Source organism: Branchiostoma lanceolatum, chromosome 7, assembly GCF_035083965.1.
Source record: "Branchiostoma lanceolatum isolate klBraLanc5 chromosome 7, klBraLanc5.hap2, whole genome shotgun sequence".
Lineage (NCBI taxonomy): Eukaryota > Metazoa > Chordata > Leptocardii > Amphioxiformes > Branchiostomatidae > Branchiostoma > Branchiostoma lanceolatum.
Genome location: NC_089728.1, coordinates 4,906,660 through 4,930,394, shown reverse-complemented (window position 1 = coordinate 4,930,394; position 23,735 = coordinate 4,906,660). Strand labels below are relative to the sequence as shown.

Below are 23,735 nucleotides of genomic sequence, written 5' to 3'. Positions count from 1 at the left end.
GGTTAATTCTATATGCTTTAGGCCAAGAATTGACCTGGATATTTACCAATAGTATCCCATTGTAACCCATATTCAAATGATATGAGAAAAGGGCACTCTTCAGTAATTTGACTATTTCTTTGTTTATCTGAAATGATATTTCATAAAACATGCTTAATTTTTCATCAATACTAATTACATTGTGGCCATCAAAAGCAACACCTGCTTCTGGATGTGAGTTCCCCTTTAAGTGATAAAGTGAAATTTAGGAGAAAAGATACATTAGATTTGTGTATACATTGTATCTATAAGGATGTCAGATTGTAACTTTTGTAAGTATATATCCATATCACAATAGTCTCTGTATCAACTGCTTTTTGGTCTAGGTTCTTTGCATGTATTTGATTTGTTTGTAAAGTGATTGATTAGTTGAATGGTGACAATTAAGTTCAACACAAGACGTCCATTTCTAAACAGATCAGCAGCCATATTTATCAATCAATCAATCAATCAATCAATCAATCAATCAACGAATCGATCGATCAAATTAATCAGGGATCAAATTGGTCAACCAATAACAATGATTTATCGTGTAATAAATACTTTTTGCAGAGCACTAATTTGAGTATTCAAATTTTCTTCAGCTGAAATTTTCACCATTCATTATTATGAAAATGATATAGACTCTCTGTCATTCATGCCTGAATATGTAAAATCATTTATTTTCTAGCATGATATCCTGAACTTGAGTTGATGTGAAAGTCAGACAAATTTGAATTCAAATATGCATTGTTACAATCTTGGGAAGATGTTGCTGTTCATATTTATCACATGATATAACGTAACAACTGATTCATAAGTTGTTGTAAGTTTGGACGATGTTCAAATTAGAAGTGACATGTCTGGACGGACCGTGCACGTGGTCTGCTATGGTGGATGTAATGAGCAAACTTGATGTACACTAATCGTATTGTTGTCAGTGTAGATCTATGATATTATGGAACTATGAATCATGATCTAGCCGTGTCAGTACCTGCTGTCCATATTGTGATATGCAGTGATATTTCAGTTTTTGCCAGTATTGTGTGTCAGTTCCTATCTCTGGCCCACATTCTATTTGAAACGAAGAGGTCAAAATATCGTTATCCGGTAAATCTATTAAAAATATCATATCATATCATATTACACTATAGTTGGCACCAACAGTTCGGAAACTTGATTTCGGCCGGGTGATCATTAGCCTGGTCACTAGTCTCTAGCTAGGGGTCGGCTTAGGGGTGTTTTACCGGGCCCAGTCTGCTTTATTGATTCGTTTCTGTCAGCCTGTCTACTTAGCTGCCATAGGGAGTTTCGCAGCCTGTCTACTTGGTTCTTTAAAAAAAATCTTTTTAAATGTTGGTAAAAATAGGTAATAGGGGAAGCCCTGGGTACAAATTGTATCAAAAGATACAATCCCAGTGTTATTTGCAGTACCCCACAAAAATGCCGCTTACACTGGATTTCTATTTCTCCTGGTCCCTGATGCGATATTTTTCAATTGCCATACTTTTTGTTTTTCAATTATTTTCCCAGTACCTAGGTATAGGGCATGAGAAAATATTTTACCTTGCTGCGTACGATTGTGAAATGAAGTACAGAGAGGCTAAAGGGCATCTCAATAAACTCAACTCAAACTCAACTCAGAGCATGTTGTTGAGCATGAAATCTTTATTACTATTATAACATTTGAATGTATGTGCTGTAGAATGTCCACGGTGATACACACACACACACACACACACACACACACACACACACACTTACACACAACTACTGCTACTGTTAGTTAGTTTATAAAGACTACGAAAATTCATCGCCAACGCACACCAACTAAAAACTAGAGTTCCATAACCCCATATCGTCGCTAATAATTTTTAACAAGAAATATATGGAAATTATTACCTAGATTGCGTAAGCACGATGGTCAATCTCCACATACATATATGACAAATATGAAATTCTACAAATTGACTACAAAATAATAATAATAGAAATTCCTAACTAATCATTCAAATAAGCAAGTTGATGTCACATACGTCAACGATTTTGTCGTACTATTTTCAATGACAAAGCCTACCACTGACAATGAAATTATTCGTTCACTTGACTGCTGAATTTTGTATGACACATCCTCGTCTGTCCAAAGAATGCTTTCATTTTGTTGTCACTCTAATCTTTTCTACGACGTAACGTTACAACGTATGTGACAGAGTGGCCTGAGCGATACAGCAATATCGGATGGCAGAAGTAAGAATCTAATCGGAGATCTCCGTGCTCACATTAACTCCAAAACTTTTCTCATGCCTAATTCTATACTTAAATGCCTCATCCCAAACCTCACTCTCCAAGTATGTTAGGTGCCTTCCTAACTCCACAAATGACGTGCATTACTTACTGCAGCCCTCCTGAAAAGTAAAAAAAAAGTTTCACAAAACAGGGTGTGAGAATGATACGCCGTTTACTTTGCCCAGGTGTATGTGTCAACCACAATGGTTTGATGTCGACTCATTCATTTGCTGCTATGTGAATTTGATGCTTTGATGAAGAATTAATGTAGACTAATCTGGAAGTTAAACACACAGCGGTCCAGCCCCCTGCTGTAGTGACTTGCACAAATGTGTGGCCCAAGGGCTATAGAGATGGAGATGGGCGCCACCCCTATGCGTCTTTTCAAGACGCCCGGGTCACTTTAACTTTAACTTAATCTTTTAGAAATAGAAACAATGCAACAACATACAATCTAAATCATTCAGATTACATACTGCAGTACAAGCAAGGCTATATAACCTCCTTGGTACAGGCCATACATGATGATTGATACATACACTATGTCCTGCAGATACTCTTACGTGTTTGCAGCTGTGGAGACCTTAGAAAAGCCACTGTACTTTGGTTGTGCCAATAATGAAGCATACATAGTAAGATTTCCCCCGTAGAATGTTGACTCTAACAGGAGAAGCGCCCTCTGGCGAAGTCTACTAACCTGACACCTTTATGGACGCTCCACTCACATAGCTGCTCTCATCCGATGCCAGAAAAGTGATGACGTTGGCGATTTCTATTTGAAATAGAAGTTAAGACAAACATACAACGACTCGTATGACGCTTGCAATTTGTTGTATACATATGTCACAGTACAGATTGGAATCCAGTAGGATCTGGAATAATAGGATCCCAGATTCCAGATCCTACTAGTAGAGATTGGAATTCCATGGAATTCTACTTCTGAACTGGGATTTGAATATTGGAATATAGGATAATCTATACTAGAGGGATTCCAGATCCAACTGGATTCCAATCTGTAGTGTGAAATACGCTGTAAATAGATTGTTTTCACTCACTTTTCATTTCAATGAAGCGGGCGCGCAGGTGCTGACAGCCATGTTGGTGTCCTCGATTTGAATTTCAATGGATTGTACCTCAAGAGTATTGTATAAAATAAGGCATTTTTTCATTTAAACGACAATACTTTAACACGTATTCTTAAGGTATTTTCTTCTTTAAAATATATCATTTGACAGAGTATTATATAGACGATCTCTAGAAGTTCGAAAACGCTTAAAGTACGGTTCTGTGAAATGCAAATAGCTGCTTCCGCCTCCATGTTAGTGGCCCTATGACGTCACGTAAAACGCAGATGTAGCAGGGCCGCTCCACCATCGACATTATTTACCATCAACGATCGTTCTTCGTTGAACAAAAGCTGCTCCTTATAATATCTTACATCTGTTATATGTATAGATAAAGAAATTTCTTCTTTTGAAAAAAAGAATCTATTAGGGAAAGATTTTCGGACCCTCCAGTGTCAAAAGGTGAAGATACTTCAAGACTTGTAAAATAAACAAACTTACCGTTTGCCTTGGCCAAACGACCCAAAGGTATCCCGGCGAACGCGCCTTTCTGCATTTGGAGAAAATGGATGGAAGAGAAGTAAAACTACTAGGATTGAAAAAATATAACTAATTTGTAAAACTCTGATGAACAAATCGGTTCACCAAAAAAAATCGAGAGACAGAGGATAGAATATAAGTGAATCGTTACTAAACACAGAAAGACACTGTAACTGTGATTGCAGATATCGTTGACACCAGGTCAATGATTTGATTTGATTTTCTATTGTATTTCATTAGAATTGCAACGGTGCAATACACGTGAGACACAGGCAGCTATTGCTGATGTCGTGACCCACACACATAATGTAGCCGTTTTTTCACTTGGCTGGAGTGGGGAAAGTCGTGTAAAGTGCCTTTTTTCCTAAGGCACAAGATCGGTGGCGTCAGGGGATTCGAACCCGGGAGCCTTGGGTTCTGGGCCGAAAACCCTGCCGTTACACCACACGACCCCGCTAAAGGTCAGGTCAATGATGATAACGACGACCGGCGACCGCTGACGATGTTCCAACTTACCGCCGTTCCGTATTGGTTCTGAAGTGCGCCTCCCAAATGGCTTTCCAGCAAAGGGGTCAGGGTTGCACCCGGAAGAACAGTATTACATCGGATGCCATGGCTGTAATATAGAAGAAGAACTCTATCGCACGACAATTGTACACGGTACAACGTATGGCAAGAATTCTTAAACATAATACAAAATAGAAGTATAGAATAAAACTTAACATCCTAATTACTTACACAATGCATTAAGGGTTAGCATACGTTTTTGATATGGTGTTATGATCGAGTGGGGCTAATCATTGGTTTCGGTATTTTTTCTAATGATAAAGCAGTCGTTTAAATATTTACCTATTTTTGCATTGTGGGGATTGTTGCATTCAAATATATATTCAAAACTGTCTGTAACATCGAGACTCTTAAAACTTGTTGTACTTGTTTTGAGAAATGTGAATAACTTATTGCGTAAAACATCATATCTAGAGCATTTCCACGACAAAGTGAAATTCATTTTCAATTTCCATTGGGCGATATATAAGAACGACGATGAATTATTATACTGAGGTGTTCGAAATAGAACAGGGGGCGGGGCTTATGGTGTTCGACTGGAACGGTCCATTATCATACTGTGCCAAACGAACACGATAATGACTCGAGCTGTGAACAACCTGCTCTATAGTTCAAACTGTACTGTATTATATACCCCGAATTTATATATTTGTCAAGTCTGGTAATTACATAATGTAAAATTTTTGGCTCTCGTGATAAACATAGCGACACTCAAAACTTTCGTAGTTTGGGACTTCAACATGTTGATATAGACTTTCAAGTCTCTTTCCGGGTAAATGTGCAAATCAACTTATTAACTATTTACCCTCTGACGTTGTGTGGATGTTGTTGTTTTTTTACTTTTTTTATTGCATTTCACAAAATGAAACAACACATAATAGCAAACAGAGAAAACAAATTACTGGAATATAAGATAAGCCACGGATCCAAAACAATAAGTAAAGGTGGAAACAGAAATGAGCTACTGTGTAGATATAAGTAATATCTATAAAAATAAAGATAACAGTATCATGGGCAAATAATTATAAGAAAATCAATATCAACCAAAGATTACAGAACATTGAAATCAAACAGTCCATATCAACAAAACTATTAGAACATAGATAACAAAAAGAACCAATAGTAACTGATCAGTGGCAAATGAATATGGCAAGAAACAATATCAACAAGAGTCTTAGGACCCAAAATCTCCATGAAGCTTTGTTTTTTTATTAAACCAGTTCCCCCCATTCTATATCGCTCAATGGTATGACCTACACTGGCCGGGCAAGGGGAGAAGTGGCTATAGATAGCTACTGACCTAGATAAGAGACCAACAGATGGTGCGACCTCAAAGCCCACAATAGAGTAGATATTCCTCATTACTTATGCAAATTCAGTATGAATTTGCATAATTAGCACTTCAGTTTGTACATCTCTAGCTCTGTCCAACCTACCTGCATATCAAATAACATGAAAATCTGTCGCTCCTTTCTTCAGTTATTCTCCTTGCAAAATATTTACAAACACGCCATTGCAGTTCCAGTGACACATACCAGGGGGCCCAAAATCGACCTTGACCTTTCTCCTCCCAGCACCTACGTACCCACATACCAAATATCATTTCAATCCATCCACACGTTCTTCAGTTATGCTGATTTTAAGCGTCCGGTGACACATACATACACACACGGTGACACAAACATACACACACGCGCACACACACGCAAACACACTAACTTCGCATGATTTGCACTTCAGTGTGTACATCTCTGTCCAACCTACCTGCGTACCAAATAACATGAAAATCTGTTGTTCCTCTCTTCAGTTATACCTCTTTAGAACATTTTTACAAATAGGCCATTGCAGTTCCAGGGACACAAACCAGGGGGCCCAAAATCGACCTTGACCATTCTCCTCCCAGCGCATACCCACATACCAAATATCATTACAATCCATCTACACGTTCTACAGTTATGCTGACTTTAAGCATCCGACGACACCCATGCAAACGATTTACCTCCTTACTTATGCAAATTCGGTCTCATTTGCATAGTTTGCACTTAAGTGTGTACAACTTGGTCTAACCTACCTGTGTACCAAAGAACATGACGATCTGTCGATCCACTCTTCAGTTCTTCTACATTGAAGATTTTAACAAATACGCCATTGCAGTTCCAGTCACACATGCCAGGGGGCCCAAAATCGACCTTGACCTTTCTACTACTAATACCCACCCACATACCAAAAATCATTACAATCCATGTACAGGTTCTACAGTTATGGTGACTTTAAGCTTCCGGTGACACATACATACACACAAACACCAAACGCAAGCAAAACAGTATCTCCATGAAAAAGCCTTTTTTCATGGAGATAACCAAGGATAACGGTTATCAAATTTGATCAAAATTTCAACAAGTTCTAGACAATGTAAAACAAATTGTTGTGTAGATGTTTGTTACTTACTCAGCCAGTTCTATCGCGGCTACTTTGGTAAATTGCTGCACGCCCGCCTTCGCCGCCACGTAGCTGGACCACCCCGCTCTAGGCGTCTGAAACAAAATGTCAATGAAACAGGTTAAACCCCCCCCCCCCCGCGGCACGCTGGCGGCGTCGCTGCGGCCTAAACTGGATCTGTGTTACCCTTGAATTTATAACGGGAATATCATTCAAAACGTACAAGTATGACTAAAAAGACAACAAAATGCACAAAGCTTACAAAAATTAGTTTTTGGTCGATGAAATTCGTTGAGTGCTTTGTCAATTCGATCGGCCGCAGCGACGCCGCCAGCGTGCCGCGGGTCTAGTGAGAGGGGGGCTTTATTAAAGATCATCAACAAAACAAAGAAGGAACGTTCCCTCCAGCTGCCAGACCACTATGTACCCATCTAACAGCGGCCCTGGGGTATATTCTCCAAGCAGAGGTTTTGATCGGAGAGCTAGGAGTAGCCGGGATTTTTAACGCTTCCCTCCCTCCAGGGGGGTTATGAGTGTATGAGTGGGGTTTCTTGCGATTAAAATCCCGGCCACTCCCACTCCGAACCCCAGATCGAAACCTCTACTTGGAGAATACCTGGAGAACCGGTTTGCCTTGCGCCCATCCCGCTGGGTTAGCATCCAATCGCTAGCCATTCACTGTCACAGCATAGAGGCAATGTGATTGATTAGCACCCCCCCCCCCCCACACACACACACACGCAGGCCGGTACGCCAGGGGCATACAAGTGGTGGGCCTGACAGCGCATGTGAGCATGAGAGTTATCTTGCAGACCCTGCTAGTTTGTAGGACTGTGTTTTAACCTTCTCCATGCTGCCTAACTCTGCAAACAATAAGGACTTGGGTGCCAAGCGACTACTTCAGTGTGCTAAAGCAGGTTCAGAGTCAATGACACAACATCATGTGCTGCTTTTCTTAATCAGAACAATAATCCATTCATACCTCCGCTACCCTGCTGGATATAGTGATGATGGAGCCGTTGTTAACCTTGTTCTTAACCATTGCATCTGCAGCAGCTTTCACCATCAGGAACGTCCCCTGCCGAGTTAGGAGAAATATGATTTCGATGACCGATATGAACATTTCTGCTACAGCTACAGCTACAGCTACAGCTTCAGTACTGTAGTGTCATATTTTTTTTCATATAGGTGACAATTTACAATATCATATAAAAAATCAAGAACTAACTGAATTGTTGTCATCAACTATTGTTTTTGATTCAAATGAAGCAGAGAAAACTATACATTTCCTCATATGGCCACACGGTGGCCTACGCTCTCTATATTTGTCCTGATTTGCGACTGTCTGCCTGTTTGCGTTTCCGGATATAGCTGTAGTCAGCATAACTTCAGAACTACTGGATGGATTTTCAATATATTTGTCATTACATGTACCACCATTATTGTCATTTTATTGTTATTATTGTTATTATTGTCATTTCTTGTATGTATTGTGATATTAGTGATGATTCTTTATTTGTTTTTAAATGTACTCTGGAGGTGTTGGCCTTGTAAAGGATGCATCGATCCTGTTGCCAACACCTCTCAGAATTTTATTCTGTGAAGCTTAATAAATAAATAAATATAAATAAATTGTGATGACATTTGATATGTGGTTAGGTCTTTGGAAGACGATGGTTAATGTTCCTAAGTTCGGGGCCCCTGGCATGTGTCCTTGGTACTGCAGTAGAAATTCCTTTTATTGTGAATAACGCTTACTTTCAACTTCGCTTACCCGCCCTATATTGTCTCGCCTGAGAACTTTGTTCAATGTTTTTCAAACTTCGCCCAATACAGCTTTGAAGATTCGTAGGTTGAGCTACTGTAAATATCTTCAGTGGAACTAAAAGGTAATGTTAGCCTTTTAGCAGTGTGCGGATCCATGTTAGCAGCCAAACCTTAAGATTTAGATCCACCGTGAGGTTGAATGACTTCTCCGACATGTCCAGTATATTCCCAACCCCCAGGGGAGTCCCGCCTGCGATAGCTGCGACGATACTGGGTGGCATCTTGTAATCACTGCAGACGGCTTCAAACATCTCTTGGATCTAAAAGGGGTTAAATAGAAAAGCTGAAAACGCTCTTCTTTGTATGATTCATGATTTGATCGGGGAAAGGGATACAAGATACAAGTGCTTGGTGGAATGGTGTAAATATGCAATCAACAATTTTCATAATTTCCTTTAATTCTAAAAACTAAAATACATGTAAATGCGCATGTACAGATAACGTTTGAAATATTATGATATTTTTTCAAAGAGATAGAATAACAGATTACACACGTCAATTCAAATCTTTTGTGGTACTAGATGGATTTCTATTACACTCCCCAGCTACCCCCACCCCTCCCCACAAACGTTTCTTACCGCATCTGAAGACATCACATCAACTTCACACTCCCGGTGATTTGTGGGATCGCCCTGCAGTAACGACAAAGTCTCCTTGGCGGCGCTGCTGTTGATGTCAGCAACGACGACCTTGGCCCCTTCCCTGGCGAAGGCCAGGCAGACGGCTCGGCCTATACCACTCCCACCCCCTGGAAACAACAAATAATCAATCAATCAATCAACCAATCAACCAATGAATCAACCAACAAACCAACAAACCAACAAACCAACAAACCAACAAACCAATCAATCAATCAATCACAAAACTTATTTTAACCTCCTTGGTAAATTGAAATGGGGAGACTAAACAGTTACAATAAATGCCAGTAATGCATGTAGCCCTATGGGGAAGTGAAGAAAAAGAAGGTGTCATTATCTCAGGAATCAAAACATCAGACTACAATAACTTACCCTCAAATGCTAACCTGCGATGTCAACTGTCATCATATGCATTCGTGACAAATTCTATACGGCTAGTCTGCAGATACCCCCCCCCCCCCTAATCAGAGCCTACAGGCTTCAGACACCCAGTTGAAGACCATTCCACTATATTATGGGATAGAGACAGACCATTTATTTGAACTGATTCAGCAAATACAGAGTCTATTCTACCACAGCCACTCCTATAATGCCCAGATTTAACAATAAGAAATTCCACCAAAAAAGGATTTTCAATGGTTTAAACTCTTCACCGTGTCATTAATGCATATTCAGAAGGGTGTTTATATGGCCCAGTTCGCTTTCTTCTTCTTCTTTACTGCTTAGCCTCATATCTGAGATTATCAGCAGTTGCGCATGGGTTAGATACAATACAAGTGTCCGGAACAAGTAAAACGAAGGGAAAATAAAGGAGAGGCGCTAAGGAACATAAACAACTGAATTTGTGAGTGCAAATGACAGGACAAGTGAATTTAGTGAGTTAGTAATACATGTATTTACATATATACAAGGACGTGTAGGGGTGGTTCAATGCAGCAGGGTCTTCCCCAGTTCGGTTTTGAACTGGGAGAGGGACCCTGCCTCCGCCACACCAGGCTCAAGTTCGTTCCACTCTTTGATGGTCCGAGGGAAGAACGAGAGCCTAAAGTAGTTGTTCCTGCCCGCGATGGCCTGCACCAGAATGTACCAGCAGGATATGTTGCAATCCAGGTATCGTTGAAGCTGGCCTGGAAATTCTACAGTGATTATCACATCTGCTTAAGGATCATAGTCAATCGAAGCAAACGTTTAGGTGCTGTAGTCTGGTCACGGGGGGGGGGGGTAGAATTCTTCTTACCAGTCACAAGAGCCAGTCGCCCGGCCAGCCGCCCTTCCTTCCCTTCTGCCATACTCTTAAGTTTTGATAGTGCGTTCTTGAGTCGTCAACAGCTGCTGTTGGGGCCTGCACGACCAGTTGAACCAGGGTATGCCTAAACACCTCGCCCGAACTCATCCGAACTCACCCGAACCCATCCGAGTCAAATATGCAGTTTATATGGGGAAACTACTTTATGTGACGCTCTATGATACATTGTCTATGCAATTGTGAATAAAAACATATGCAGCAAGACTTTATTTTCTAAGTATGTTACCAGTTGTTGTATGTTTCTCTGCTAGTTTCCATAATAACATATACGTGATTGTATTTGCGGCTGAAAAACACATTGTGCACAATTATTATGAGTTGAGTGCGATGCAATTTTTCTACACTAGAATCTATAACCAAAACAGCATCCACTGTCTTATTGCCCTGTCGTCTGTCAAACTATAAAAATGTATTGGAGGACCTAAATGGACCCCAACAATGAGAATCCAATATGGTGCGCGGACATTCCTTCTCATCTTGGAACGAGAGCGGTAGCATGCAAAAACTAGTAAATACTTAAGATTTGCTGCATATATTTTATTCATAATTACATAGACAATGTATCCAGAGCATCACATAAAGCCCTTGCCCCGTGTACGCTGCATTTTAGACTCGGATGAGTTCGTGTGACTTCGGGTGAGGTGTTTAGGCATACCGGTACCGGTTGAACCACCCTGCCCCCGAGGGTTTTGCCCAGCGTTCGTGTGTGTGTGTCTGTAAACACGATAACTCGAGAATGATTGGATGGACTCGTCATTTACATAATCTACGAGGAAATTATACAATAGCCTTCTTTGCTAAGATAAGACTTTGAACAACTTGTGTTATTTGGGTACAGAAGATAATCAACTGACATAATCAATGCAAATGAGGTTATTTGCACAATAAATTGGATACGTTTATGATATGCCACTTAAAAAGGATAACACCAGTCGGCGAAGGTATGGGGTCGTGAAGCTCGTAGAACTAGGTTAGGACATTATTTTGTCACGGTCCTTACGCTAATAGATAGGTCATGGGCTGATAAATAGGTCAGGCGGGCTTCTCAGTTGGCTATCATAAAAGGCCAACGGACAAAAGATCAACGAAAATTGTGGCACATTATCAAGTAACCCTGGTGCCGCAGTGGAGCGAGAGAAAGCCAGAGGTATCTCCTGGAAATCAGTTTTGATGAAAAGGAAATGATGGTTATTTCCGGGTGAAACCGCTGATTTCATATCAATGTTGGAGATTTATGAAAACAACAATATATTGTGATGAGTGAAATCAAACACCACCAATAGCCCTTGGCCCTGCCTTGTGCAGGTCATTGCCCTCGCCGTACCATCCCACTATATTATGGGGGCCCCAAAACCCACAAGATAGAGACAGACCATTTATTTGAACTGATTTAGCAAATACAGAATCTATCCTACCACAGCCACTCCTATACTGCCCAGATTTCACACAAAACAAAAACACCAAAAAAGAATTTTCAATGGTATAAAGCCTTCACTGTGGGGTCTAGGCGCAGGCTCTAACTGTTGCGTCTCCCCTAATGTCCTTGGTGGTTCAATGTTCATTACTGCATATTCAGAAGGGTGTTTATATGGCCCAGGTCGCTTTTCACCAGAATGTACTTAAAGGATATGTTGCAATCCAGGTATCGTTGAAGCTGGCTTGGAAATTCTACAGTGATTATCACATCTGCTTAAGGATTACAATCAGTCGAAGCAAACGTTTAGGTGCTGTAGTCTGGTAACCAGGGGGGGGGGGAATAAAATTCTTCTTACCAGTCACAAGGGCCAGTCGCCCGGCCAGCCGCCCTTCCTTTCCTTCTGCCATTCTTAAGTTTTGATAGTGCGTTCTTGAGTCGTCAACAGCAAGCTTTAGCCTCCAAGCAGCGGGCTTCACACTGCTGTTGGGGCCTGCACGACCAGTTGAACCAGGGTATGCCTAAACACCTCACCCGAACTCATCCGAACTCACCCGAACTCATCCGAGTCAAATATGCAGTTAACATGGGGAAACTACTTTATGTGACGCTCTAGATACATTGTATATGCAGTTGTGAATAAAAACACATGCAGCAAGACTTTATTTTTTAAGCATGTTACCAATTGTTGTATGTTCCTCTGCTAGTTTCCATGATAACATATACGTGACTGTATTTGCGGCTGAAAAACACATTGTGCACAATTATTATGAGTTGAGTGCGATGCAATTTTGCTACACTAGAATCTATAACCAAAACAGCATCCACTGTCTTATTGCCCTGTCGTCTGTCAAACTATAAAAATGTATTGGAGGACCTAAATGGACCCCAACAATGAGAATCCAATATGGTGCGCGGACATTCCTTCTCATCTTGGAACGAGAGCGGTAACATGCAAAAACTAGTAAATACTTAAGATGTGCTGCATATATTTTATTCATAATTACATAGACAATGTATCCAGAGCATCACATAAAGCCCTTGCCCCGTGTACGCTGCATTTTAGACTCGGATGAGTTCGTGTGACTTCGGGTGAGGTGTTTAGGCATACCGGTTGAACCACCCTGCCCCCGAGGGTTTTGCCCAGCGTTCGTGTGTGTGTCTGTCTGTAAACACGATAACTCGAGAATGATTGGATGGACTCGTCATTTACATAATCTAGGAGGAAATTATACAATAGCCTTCTTTGCTAAGATAAGACTTTGAACAACTTGTGTTATTTGGGTACAGAAGATAATCAACTGACATAATCAATGCAAATGAGGTTATTTGCACAATAAATTGGATACGTTTATGATATGCCACTTAAAAAGGATAGCCAGTCGGCGAAGGTATGGGGTCGTGAAGCTCGTAGAACTAGGTTAGGAAATTATTTTGTGTCCTTGCGCTAATAGATAGGTCATGTGACATGTCCTTGGGCTGATAAATAGGTCAGACAGGCTTCTCAGTTGGCTATCATAAAAGGCCAACGGACAAAAGATCAACGAAAATTTTGGCACATTATTAAGTAGCCCTGGCGCCACAGTGGATCGAGAGAAAGCCAGAGGTATCTCCTGGAAAACAGTTTTGATGAAAAGAAAATCATGGTTATTTCCGGGTGAAACCGCTGATTTCATATCAATGTTGGAGATTTATGAAAACAACAATATATTGTGATGAGTGAAATCAAACACCACCAATAGCCCTTGGCCCTGCCTTGTGCAGGTAATTGACCTCGCCGTACTAGCCGAGGTTGACCGATCAAATTGGTCCTCGCCGTAATTCAAGGAAGAGACCTCCACCCCGCGCTAAGTATCGTACAATCCCTTTGTAATTAACTTACTTATAGGAGAATGTGGGATTTGGGTGTGACGTGTGTGTGCCGAATTGAGCTACGCTGTTGGAGGACCGGCAGACTGTTGTGGTGTTCGGGGACAGACGGTACGTTACATGGTTTTTCTATCCCTGAAGCTGTAACTGTTTTGTTTCTGAAGTTAAGTTGGAGCATGGGCTATAGGCCACCGAGTTTTTGTTGAATCGCTGTTGTTTTGTTTTGTTTTGGAACACCAAATTGCGTACTTGGTCCGCTGAAGGATGACTCCCGATAATCATACTAGTACTGTTCTCTAATATAATACACGTACACATAGTACACGTAGTACACGTAGCACACGTAGTCCGCGCACAGATAGCATCAGTTGGTATCAGGATTGGGTTTTAACAAGGTGGGGTTTTGTGCTGTTTTCTTTATATATATATATATTATAAATATTATTGTAAAATTTCCAAATTTTTCGATTGCATTGAGTTATGTGTGACGCACACCTAGGAACGAATAATGAATTCAGCGCATCCTATGCTTAGGAGTTGCGTATGATTTTCGTATGTAGGGCGCAACACTATTTTTCTCGCTGGGTATGCATTACGTATGCCGAGCGTATTCAAGACGCACCCAACTTACTTAGTATGCCAAACGTATGGCATCGCAAAGACAATCGCACTCCATTTTGGAATATTGGCAAGACAAGGTTGCTTGGAAGCTAAATGTCAACATGATGCCAAGGTCACTTCTAATTCTAATTGCAACATACATACATGTCCGTCTCTATGATCGAAGCATTTTAGGCGATTATTCTGTAATTTATGGCCCATATTTTTCCTTTGCGTTTCTATAGCGTGGATTTTTCTGACAGCGGGATGATTGTGCGTCGGAACATTGCAGGCCTGCTGCGACTCTCAGACCTTGCTGCAGCCAACAGGGCTCACGGGATCAATCAACTAACACAAGGTAAAAACGAAGTGTTTTCTGTTCAATTGCCCATAGTATGTAATGGCGATTATAACCTTTGCCGAGAAGGTAATATTTTCGATACGCCAGTTGTTGGCTGGGTCTGTATGTATGTCAAGAGCATAACTCGAGAAACCTTTGATGGATCTTCATGATTTTTGGTAGGTGAGTAGCGGTTGTGGAAACGAAGGTCAAGTTGAAAAATGGTTTACCTGGCGTCTTACTACTAATTGATCCTTGAACGTACGTAACGTTACCTAACAAGTAAGGAAGTCAACGTACAAACACCGTCCGTACCTTTTACCTTAAATAATGAAACAATTGTACAAGTCTTACTAACTCGGGATATGTCAACATTTGATCGATTCTAGAGAGGTCCCTGCTTGGGAGGCATGGACCCTGCTGTACAAACTGCGTCGACACGTTTGTGCCTTGTCCCCGGGAATTCGCTAGCTCCTAGCGGCGGTAATGCTTTTTTAAAACCGCTAGCCCATATCTGCCGTAACCGAAGCATAACCTTCTCGGCGAAGGTAATAAAAGGTTACCTAATGCGGCGACGTCGTCTAGCATTAGCGGCACGTACATTGTATAAGGTCTTGTTCACGAATGTATGGATAATGTCCTGTATATTTTCCACATAGATTTGCCTGCCAAAAAATCATATGCAACGCTCATTATTCTTAGCCTCCTTCGCAGACTTCCTAGAACGGCGGCGTATATATTGGGGGAGGGGGGGGGGCGCACGCAAGAGAGTTTCGCCGCCGAGGGAGTTATGTAGCCGAGGGGTGACCGTCATCCTATCCAAAGGCGGTCGTCCCTCGGGTACATAACTCCCTTGGCAGCAAATGTCCTTTTCCGGCATTAGAGGACCTTGGCCCGTGAAAGAAATCGCGTCGCCCCCCTCTAATATATACGCCACCGTTATAGGAAGCCTGCGAAGGAGGCTAAAAGCGCTGTATCTACTTGTTCTCTTTGACTTGAAACCTTTAAGGAACACCGACAGTACGAGGGGTGATCAATAAGTCCTCGGCCTCACCCAGAAATAAGGTCCACTAGTCAAATTTTGGGAGATGATTATGTAGTTTGACATCTTTAAGCAATATCCACTAAATTTCAAATTATTGTGGCCAATACTTTTAGTCGACGCCCATTTGAAAACTATTAGGTAAGTGACGAGAAAAACAATGGTGCACTGTGATCAGAGTAGTGTGGGTCGAGTTCTTCATGCCATGAATCGGCATAAAATCTTCAAAGCCATTGTCAAAATGTTTGATAAAGATTCCCTTCTTATTTCAACTAAAAAGAAGTGGGTATCCGACTTTCAGCAGAGCAAGCTGACCTGCACACCTCAGGTCACAGCTCAATTGTCCATGTTTTTATACTTCTACCTCACCTAATGTTACTGAGTGTCGTCTGCAAAGTAATGATTTGAAGTTTGGTGGATATTCCTAAAAGATGTGATACTACATAATGATGCCCAAAAAGTTGAGTTGTGAACCTTATTTCTGTGTGAGACCGAGGACTTATTGATCACACCTCGTACCAACCACTATAGCCTGAGTGACCAGACAACAGATGTTTTCTGTCACGTCAGTGGATGAGCATAATGGCAGCGCCCGGTGGACGATGTCCAACCGTATGTTCGAAGCAGCTGATCACGCTAAGCTGTATCACAAGTTCCGTCCCAAGTGGAGTCCAGAAATTGTTAACAAAGCGGTCTCCTTTGTTATCGAAAAGGTAATTCTGAAGTTTCGTTTTTTTTGTTAGTAGTAGTAGTGGTCCACTGTATTATGCTGCTGCAATAGTCTGGACACTCTGCAGCTGCAATCAGTCTTTCTTCAATCTTTTTGTTACCGACATGAACATGGAGGCATGGTTTTCGTCTGTGTGTGTGTGTGTGTGTGTGTGTGTGTGTGTTTGTATGTGTTTGTATTTCCGTATTTTGTAGTCAGCATAACTCAAGAGCCTCTGGACATGCTGGATGGATTGCGATGATATTTGGTATGCAGGTAGGTGTTGGAAAGACAAAGGTCAAGGTAGATTTTAGGTGACTTTGGTACTGCAGCAGAACTTCCGTTTTTCGTATCTTTTGTCCTGGACGTTTATGGTATTTTTTGGTGGCAGATAGCCTGTGATGTGAGGAAGAAGTGGTGTAGGTTTGGGCCCCCTAGCAGCTTGTTCTGGGACTGGAACGGCATTTTTGTCACACTGTTTCAAGGAGAATAATTCCTTTGTGGTATGTGGTGGAAATCACATACTTGTAACATGTGTAAGTTTGTTGAAGATGTATATCACTTGATATATAGTGAAATGTTTATTTATTTATTCATCAATCATCATGGTAGTCCCTTCAGTTAACAATGTGCAAATCATTTGCATGATTTATGATGAAATGTAAACATAGTATTTTGCAATAGAAAGGACTTTCACACATACATGTATAACATATGTAATGTTGGTGGAGAAGCCTTCATTTATAAACAGATCATGCTTATTTCAGCTCAAAATATTTCATAGAGGTATGAGGTCTTCAAACTTTTGCTTGTAACTTGTTTAGGACTCAGAAAGTTCCAGATGTTAAAATGTGTGAGCTTGAGATTTGCAACTACCTGGAACGGGTCTATTACGTACTTTTGCTAATTGTGATGAACACCATTATTGCAAATATTGCTGAAGACTAATAAACAATACCAAGATAGAAGAAACGAGGAGTTTACCTTGGTTTGGTTTGACTTGATTTTTGGAGGCAGTAAAAGAGAAAGCACCCATTTTTGTAATGTGTGAGTTCTCTGACTTGAGGAGTACTTGCTTTTCGTCGGCAAACGTGGAAAAATGAGGGGATAGTTTTTGGTGACTATTTTTGATTGGCCGCCAAAGGAACATTTCGGGATCAAGTGTATTTCTTATTCAATTGCTTTTGACGCGCAGTATTTCTACATCCCTTTGCCACACGTAATTTCATATACATGTACCGCCCTTTCTCAATGATAAGGTGATGTGCACTATAGTTCTGATTTGGCAGATTGAAACATGTATGGTACTACAAAATCATATGAAGGAAAGAAAAAAAAGTGATGGATGCGCAACAATCTCCAGATTAATTGTCATTTTCAGTCTGATTCTTGCATCCCACTTTTTTTCATCGTGCAGAATTCGAAGTCTACATCGCTGCACCATGCCGTTGATCTCGGGTGTGGAACAGGTCAGACTACAGAGATCCTGGCGCCACTCTTCCAGCGAGTCACGGGGATTGACATCAGTGCTACACAAATTGCACAGGCAGCCGCTAACAGCAAATACAGCAATGTCCAATACACGTGAGTGTCTTTATCACAAAGACAAGGGTATTTGGAACTGATTGTATTTTGAGCGTTTCCTGTAGGGACCTGCTCACATAAGTCGTGCGATAGCGTTACGACAGCAAGGTTGCAAATTGCAGCTTCTAAGAAGGGATACTGCAAAAGGACATACAATGATTTCAAGTTACCCATGCCGTTCGTGATGGGGAGCTCATATCCTTCTGTACTGAGGTATCCCAAGAAGTCACGTTGAATCTTCTCAAGCATTACGTACCTTTATACAGGGTTGGACGAGCAGAGAATATGCCTTTCCCAGACGGCAGCATTGACCTCGTCACCTGTGCTACAGCTGCCCATTGGTTTGACTTTCCGAAATTCCACAAGGAAGTAAACCGTGTCCTCAAACCGCTCGGCTGCCTGGCGGTGTACTGCTATGGGATGAGCTACCTTCACTACGAGGACTGCACTGATGAACTGAACAGGATAGTATGGCAGGTAACAATGAGTGGGGGGTGGGGATAATTTTTCATTAATGATGCAAATTGGATTCTGATTTGCATATTCGGTACATTTCTATTCAAATCATCATTCGATTTATCTATACATTAAAAATAATGACCACCCATTAACCATTCTTGAGTTCTTTTCTTTCAAAGTCTGAAACAAAACCTTCTCCTGCAGCTCCAAAAAAACCGATAGGGGTCCCAAACATACACCACTCAAACCTGCATTTTCTGCCCCAAGAGCTTTTCACCAGGCACCACTCAAAAACCACGACCATGGCTTGTCCAGAACACTAGAGATCAAAAGCAGAAGTTCAAGTGCAGTATCGCAACAAGCCGCTAGGAGGCCCAAAATCCTACTCTCCGAGCAGAGGATGGGTTCCGGCAGGTTTTTGACGTGTTTTAGGCGTTTTTGTCGGCCTTTCTACTTTTTCATTTTTTTTTTTTCTCTATAAACCCAACCTCTGCCGGCAGACGGACTGATCAAAGCCTAATAAAACTAATCGCTGCAACACATTACAAGCGTTTTATAAGTAGGTGCGAAGCGTGCCCGGCCAGGCACGGGATTCCCTCCCCCTGCGCCACAGAACTTCCGGCCTAGTCAAATTTTGACTACCCACTGCGGAAATGCAATGTTGTAGTGTGAGGAAATCGTAGAATCTCATAAAAGACTCTAAACCACCCACATGTGTATGCAAAACAATCACGGGGCGCCATGTTGGAAGATCGCTACGATGTCCGTCAGCAAATGATTTGCCTATCGTGACTGAACTCTTTTACCATAAAAGAACCATCAAAGACCGAATCACACAAAAAACTGTACTATCCTCTGGTGCCATTTGGGAATTTTCAAGCCTCTGTTAGTAGAGCTTCATCACCAATTTCGCTGTTGTTGTTGAAAACTTCTCTTCCAATCTGAACACAGCGAGCGGAGGCATGCGTTAACCGCATGTAAACGTAAGGTACATGTTCCCGTTTGTAATTCATTTTATAACGATTCCTGATATAATTGCATAATTGATGCGTTTCAAGTTGATACGCAATACACATCTATTTATATGCCTTGTTCATACACTAGTGTATTTTCTCAATTTTCTTGTGAGGTATCCAATGGAAATTGACGTTATGATGCTATCAATGTTCATGCCGGCGTGAGATCAGCCTGTCGCATGAATAGGGCAGTCAGCGGGGGACCGGCGCGGCCCCGTGAAAGCCGCTACACTTGCCGGTGTGATCCGGGGCAATAAAATTGTTACCACTAATGATAATCTAATGGTTCTCGGGGAGGAGTACTGCCACCTTTCTTCAATGGAAGTAAATAGGTTTGCCCCGCCCCGAGGTCAGTTGCCGGCAGAGGTTGGGTTTATAGAGAAAAAAAAAATGAAAAAGTAGAAAGGCCGACAAAAACGCCTAAAACACGTCAAAAACCTGCCGGAACCCATCCTCTGCTTGGAGAGTACAAAATCCAACCATTTTCAGGTCTCATCTATATCAAGACATACCAACGTACCAAATATCAAGACAATCCATTCAGGCCATCTTGAGTTATGCAACTAATAATGCTGCTGCGAATATGATTTTGCCAGATTGATGTCAATTGGCTTTTACCAAACAACGAGATGAATACAGGTAATCTAGCGTTACCTGTATTTTTGTGGAGGTTATGAATATAAAAGTTCATTGTCCTAGGATACCTGAGTACAAAGTACGAAAAGGTACGCTTTGGATAATTAAGTACTTACTTACCCGTCTCCTGCAAGTGTTCTCCCTTATTCGTTCATTGTTAATTTTGTTCTCAGTTCTACAAGGGTTCCCTTCAGGGCTGCTGGAACAAGGGACAACAGTTCATCGACAATGACTATCGAGACCTACCAATGCCCTATGAAGACACTGAAAGGTACGTACATGATGGTGCCTGTGAGCGACAGTTCTATATAGGGTGCTAGTTTTTCAGCTCGGAGAATATTGTTACTGGCAGCCACGACCAGTCCGTTAGAGAAGAAAGTGGTGACGTACCCACCTAGCCAATCCACCTCTCTGAACAGATAGGTAGGGAGACAAGCATTGAATATAACTGTATAGAGCGTTTACACCTAACGTCATATGGAGACACCAACATGGAGGCGGATGCGGCTATTTTCACTTCAGTGAGTCATAGGTCCAGCATATTCGGACATCTAGAGATAAAGATGAGTGAGTGAGAGATATCTCAAAATGTGATTGTTGTAGAGATATTGCACTACTTCTGTGTTTCCGGATTCCACACTTCAAGATTATTTCCCGTCAAACTATGTGTCACTATGGTTGCAGGGACTACTCCATGTCTATCAAAGTGGACTACACCTTGCCAGAATTTATCGGCTATCTGTCTACTTGGTCAGGGTACCAGGAGTACTGCAGGCGCCACCCTGAAGATCAGGGTGCCTTACTACAATCCCTGCAGCAGAGGTATAGTGTGACCTCAGTCTTCCTAGCCTATAAGTGTTAGTCGACGTCTGTATGTGTAACAAACGCAACCTTGCTATACGGGGCACAAGTGTACCCTCGCGTGTTCCCGTTGGATGGACACTGCCTTACACCTACATGTATAACGTTGCATACGTGGTCCATGTAGCGACGGATAATGAGAATTGGCTCAAAGTATTTCTTTTATCGTTTTACAGGTTATATGACTCCGCAAAGACGACGAAGCCGGCCGAAGAATTGATCTTCCGCGCTTCGTTCCCTGTCTTCCTACTCATGTCCAGGAAGCCAGAACAGTAGAAAACTAGAGTTCTACGACTTTATACCTTCGCCAAATGACATCAACATTTTAGAGTGTCGTCTTATGAATTCTTGTCATTTATTATGCAAATAAGGTATTCATTCGCATAAATTATATCAGTTGAGTATCTTCTGCACCAAAATAAGTAAACAATACAAGTTGTTTATATATTATTGTAGCATTTCCATTTGTAGCGTAATATATGTAAATGAGAACCTGATTATCTACGTCTCATAATATTCACCTTTTCTTAGAGGCATAGTAAACCCCAGAGGAGAGTGTTCTGGTTCTGCTAATAACATTGTTCTGAATCCATGAACGTAATTGTATTGGCAACTTGACCTTGAACTAGACTAGGCAGCAGTTACATTATTCTGCATCAACATTCTGATAACCCCCAAGTACCCTTTAAATTAATTACATATTATTAATTATTAATTACAGCCAGGTGTATCATGTCATATAGCGAATAAACATTGGACAAACTTCAACTGGGGCTCTCTGGAGAAATCTTGGGTTGGGCTTAAAAATTATAGTTTGCAATGTGTTTCTGGATACTTGTTTGTCAACGTATAGCCTTAGTAACGTTAACTATATTTTCCACTTGCTTTGGGTCAAAAATAGACTTTGATCTTTGACAATCATCCCATTGAAACCCATACTTAGGACTTGAAACAAGCCCCCCCCCCCCCACAAAAATGGGGCGTACTTAGGAAATCTAGGTCCGATGTCGAAAACAATGTTTCTAGCGTGTGTGTATATAGTTATGTTTACCTTCACAGAAGTAAACATATTGTTGTTGTCTGGCGATCAACTAGTCTGTATAACGCACACTCCAGCTGTCCGGGGGTTTCTGTCCCCCCCTAGGCGGCTGGCGGTTACGGGCGGCTGACTAGAAGCGCGATTAAAATCAGGCTAGCGATCAGCAAATTATGATAAATGTCGTTGACAGTGTGATGCCGGGTTTAATCTTCATCCAATGCAACAGGGTCGGCATTGAGGTCAATTTGATTAAAACTCGCGGCGAACGTCTGACGATCAACAACTTCAGCCGAAGATTAAGGTTGTTGACATAGTCACCCCGGCTGAAGCGCTGGTTGATACAAAAATGTCATCTGACCAGTTCTTCTGGTACCGGTGGACCAGTGATCTCTCGCCCAGGCGCAGCTTATTAGAAACAACAAAGTTATAAACGAGAACTATGCGGCTACGTACAGCGTCTTTTCTGAAGAATGGCGTGAATGTGTACGGTTGACTTGAGTTTGTCCACTGCTATTTGTCTCACAAGGCTGTTTAGATAAGTCAGGTAGAGCCGTTTGATGTGTTACTGTGGTGAACTAAACAGTGGTAGATAGACTTTGTTGGTTTCATCGCGCGCATTTCGTTGCTCTTGTGACTGAAAGGTGAGGACAAAATTGGGTGAGTACAAAGTCTCCTTATGCTTCGCTTACTCGGTCCAACGGCGACCTGGAGAACTTCTTTAAAACTATCAAGTCCTTACCGTTTAAGCAATTCTCGCTTTCCAGTGCCTTTTAATTTATCACCTATTGAAAAAGAATAGATAGGAAAATATTCTAAGAGACTCTGAACAAGTTGAACTTGGCCTAGTCTTTCTGACAACATTTTCATGCTTCGCCAAACAATGCAAAAAGACAGAGTTAGAGAGAGAAGAATATGTCTGTCCATGTTTAACATTCATAATGCGAGAAAGCTGTGTTTGGATTGTGTCCCGCCACCCGATGGCAGGAGTAAACCCCGAAAATGTTACGGCCACGTTTGCGCTGGTGCCCGCATGGGGTGTTGTACCGGCCGGGCCCCGAAGCCACAAATTTGTCCCGGTGGACTGCCGGGTACCGGGGGGTACCTCTCAGTGTTAGCTCACCGTGTCTATTTGTTACCGGGTGCCGGGTTGATTTTAACGTAAATTTAAGTCCGAGTTAAAGTCACCATGGGGCCCAGCCGTGTCCAAAAATAGCCCGCTAGCTATAGGCGTAGGGTGTCCCAAGGGGCCACGTAGGAAAATTGTTTTAGTTACTCTTGCAACAATTATCTAATACCTGTTTGCTTGACACAGAATCGTCGATGTTGAAGACATGATGGCATGCACGACGTGGAAAACGATGACGTTTTGTGGCTGTGCCCTATTGGTTTTTCTCGTCTACGTAGGGATCGGTTACATTTTCACAGACTTATATGAGGATAGCCAACACAGAACGCCTCGTCACAAGATGCCCAACAGGTAA

At 41.6% G+C, this 23,735-nt stretch overlaps 2 protein-coding genes across 4 annotated transcripts in view; one reads left to right on the top strand and one right to left on the bottom strand.

The window, feature by feature from the left end:
• Positions 1 to 2,095: 2,095 nt before the first annotated feature.
• On the bottom strand, positions 2,096 to 12,624 carry LOC136438785 ((3R)-3-hydroxyacyl-CoA dehydrogenase-like). Of its 2 annotated transcripts, none has more exons than XM_066433730.1 (9): positions 12,458 to 12,624; positions 9,320 to 9,489; positions 8,852 to 9,001; positions 7,897 to 7,992; positions 6,924 to 7,009; positions 4,425 to 4,524; positions 3,870 to 3,918; positions 3,002 to 3,076; positions 2,096 to 2,423 (listed from the first exon to the last, which is right to left on the bottom strand). In XM_066433730.1, the coding sequence occupies exons 1-9, from the start codon at positions 12,507 to 12,509 to the stop codon at positions 2,410 to 2,412; spliced, it is 792 nt and encodes a 263-aa protein (XP_066289827.1). In that variant the 5' UTR covers positions 12,510 to 12,624; the 3' UTR covers positions 2,096 to 2,409. The 2 variants fall into 2 exon arrangements, with proteins under 2 accessions (XP_066289827.1, XP_066289826.1); XM_066433729.1 differs by lacking the exon at positions 12,458 to 12,624 and adding an exon at positions 10,617 to 10,725.
• Positions 12,625 to 13,614: 990 nt separating this feature from the next.
• LOC136438784 (putative methyltransferase DDB_G0268948) overlaps positions 13,615 to 23,735 on the top strand; it is an 11,467-nt gene continuing 1,346 nt past the window's right edge. Inside the window, exons 1-8 of one of the 2 annotated variants that reach the window (XM_066433726.1) lie at positions 13,615 to 14,079; positions 14,814 to 14,926; positions 16,521 to 16,663; positions 18,077 to 18,243; positions 18,510 to 18,720; positions 20,528 to 20,625; positions 21,039 to 21,176; positions 21,392 to 23,731. In XM_066433726.1, the coding sequence (XP_066289823.1) occupies positions 14,836 to 14,926; positions 16,521 to 16,663; positions 18,077 to 18,243; positions 18,510 to 18,720; positions 20,528 to 20,625; positions 21,039 to 21,176; positions 21,392 to 21,491 (948 nt within the window). In that variant the 5' untranslated portion in view covers positions 13,615 to 14,079; positions 14,814 to 14,835 and the 3' untranslated portion in view covers positions 21,492 to 23,731. Of the gene's footprint in view, positions 14,080 to 14,310; positions 14,364 to 14,813; positions 14,927 to 16,520; positions 16,664 to 18,076; positions 18,244 to 18,509; positions 18,721 to 20,527; positions 20,626 to 21,038; positions 21,177 to 21,391; positions 23,732 to 23,735 lie in introns of those variants that run through there. The other variant, XM_066433728.1, reaches the window with a different exon arrangement.

Coding starts and splice junctions, on each gene's coding strand:
- LOC136438785 (XM_066433730.1), bottom strand. CDS start 12,509: ATGGCAGAAGGAAAGGAAGGGCGGCTGGCCGGGCGACTGGCCCTTGTG. Junction 7,993..8,851: donor CGGTGGATCTAAATCTTAAG/GTTTGGCTGCTA, acceptor CTAACTCGGCAG/GGGACGTTCCTGATGGTGAA. Junction 3,077..3,869: donor TCGTTTGGCCAAGGCAAACG/GTAAGTTTGTTT, acceptor TATTTCAAATAG/AAATCGCCAACGTCATCACT.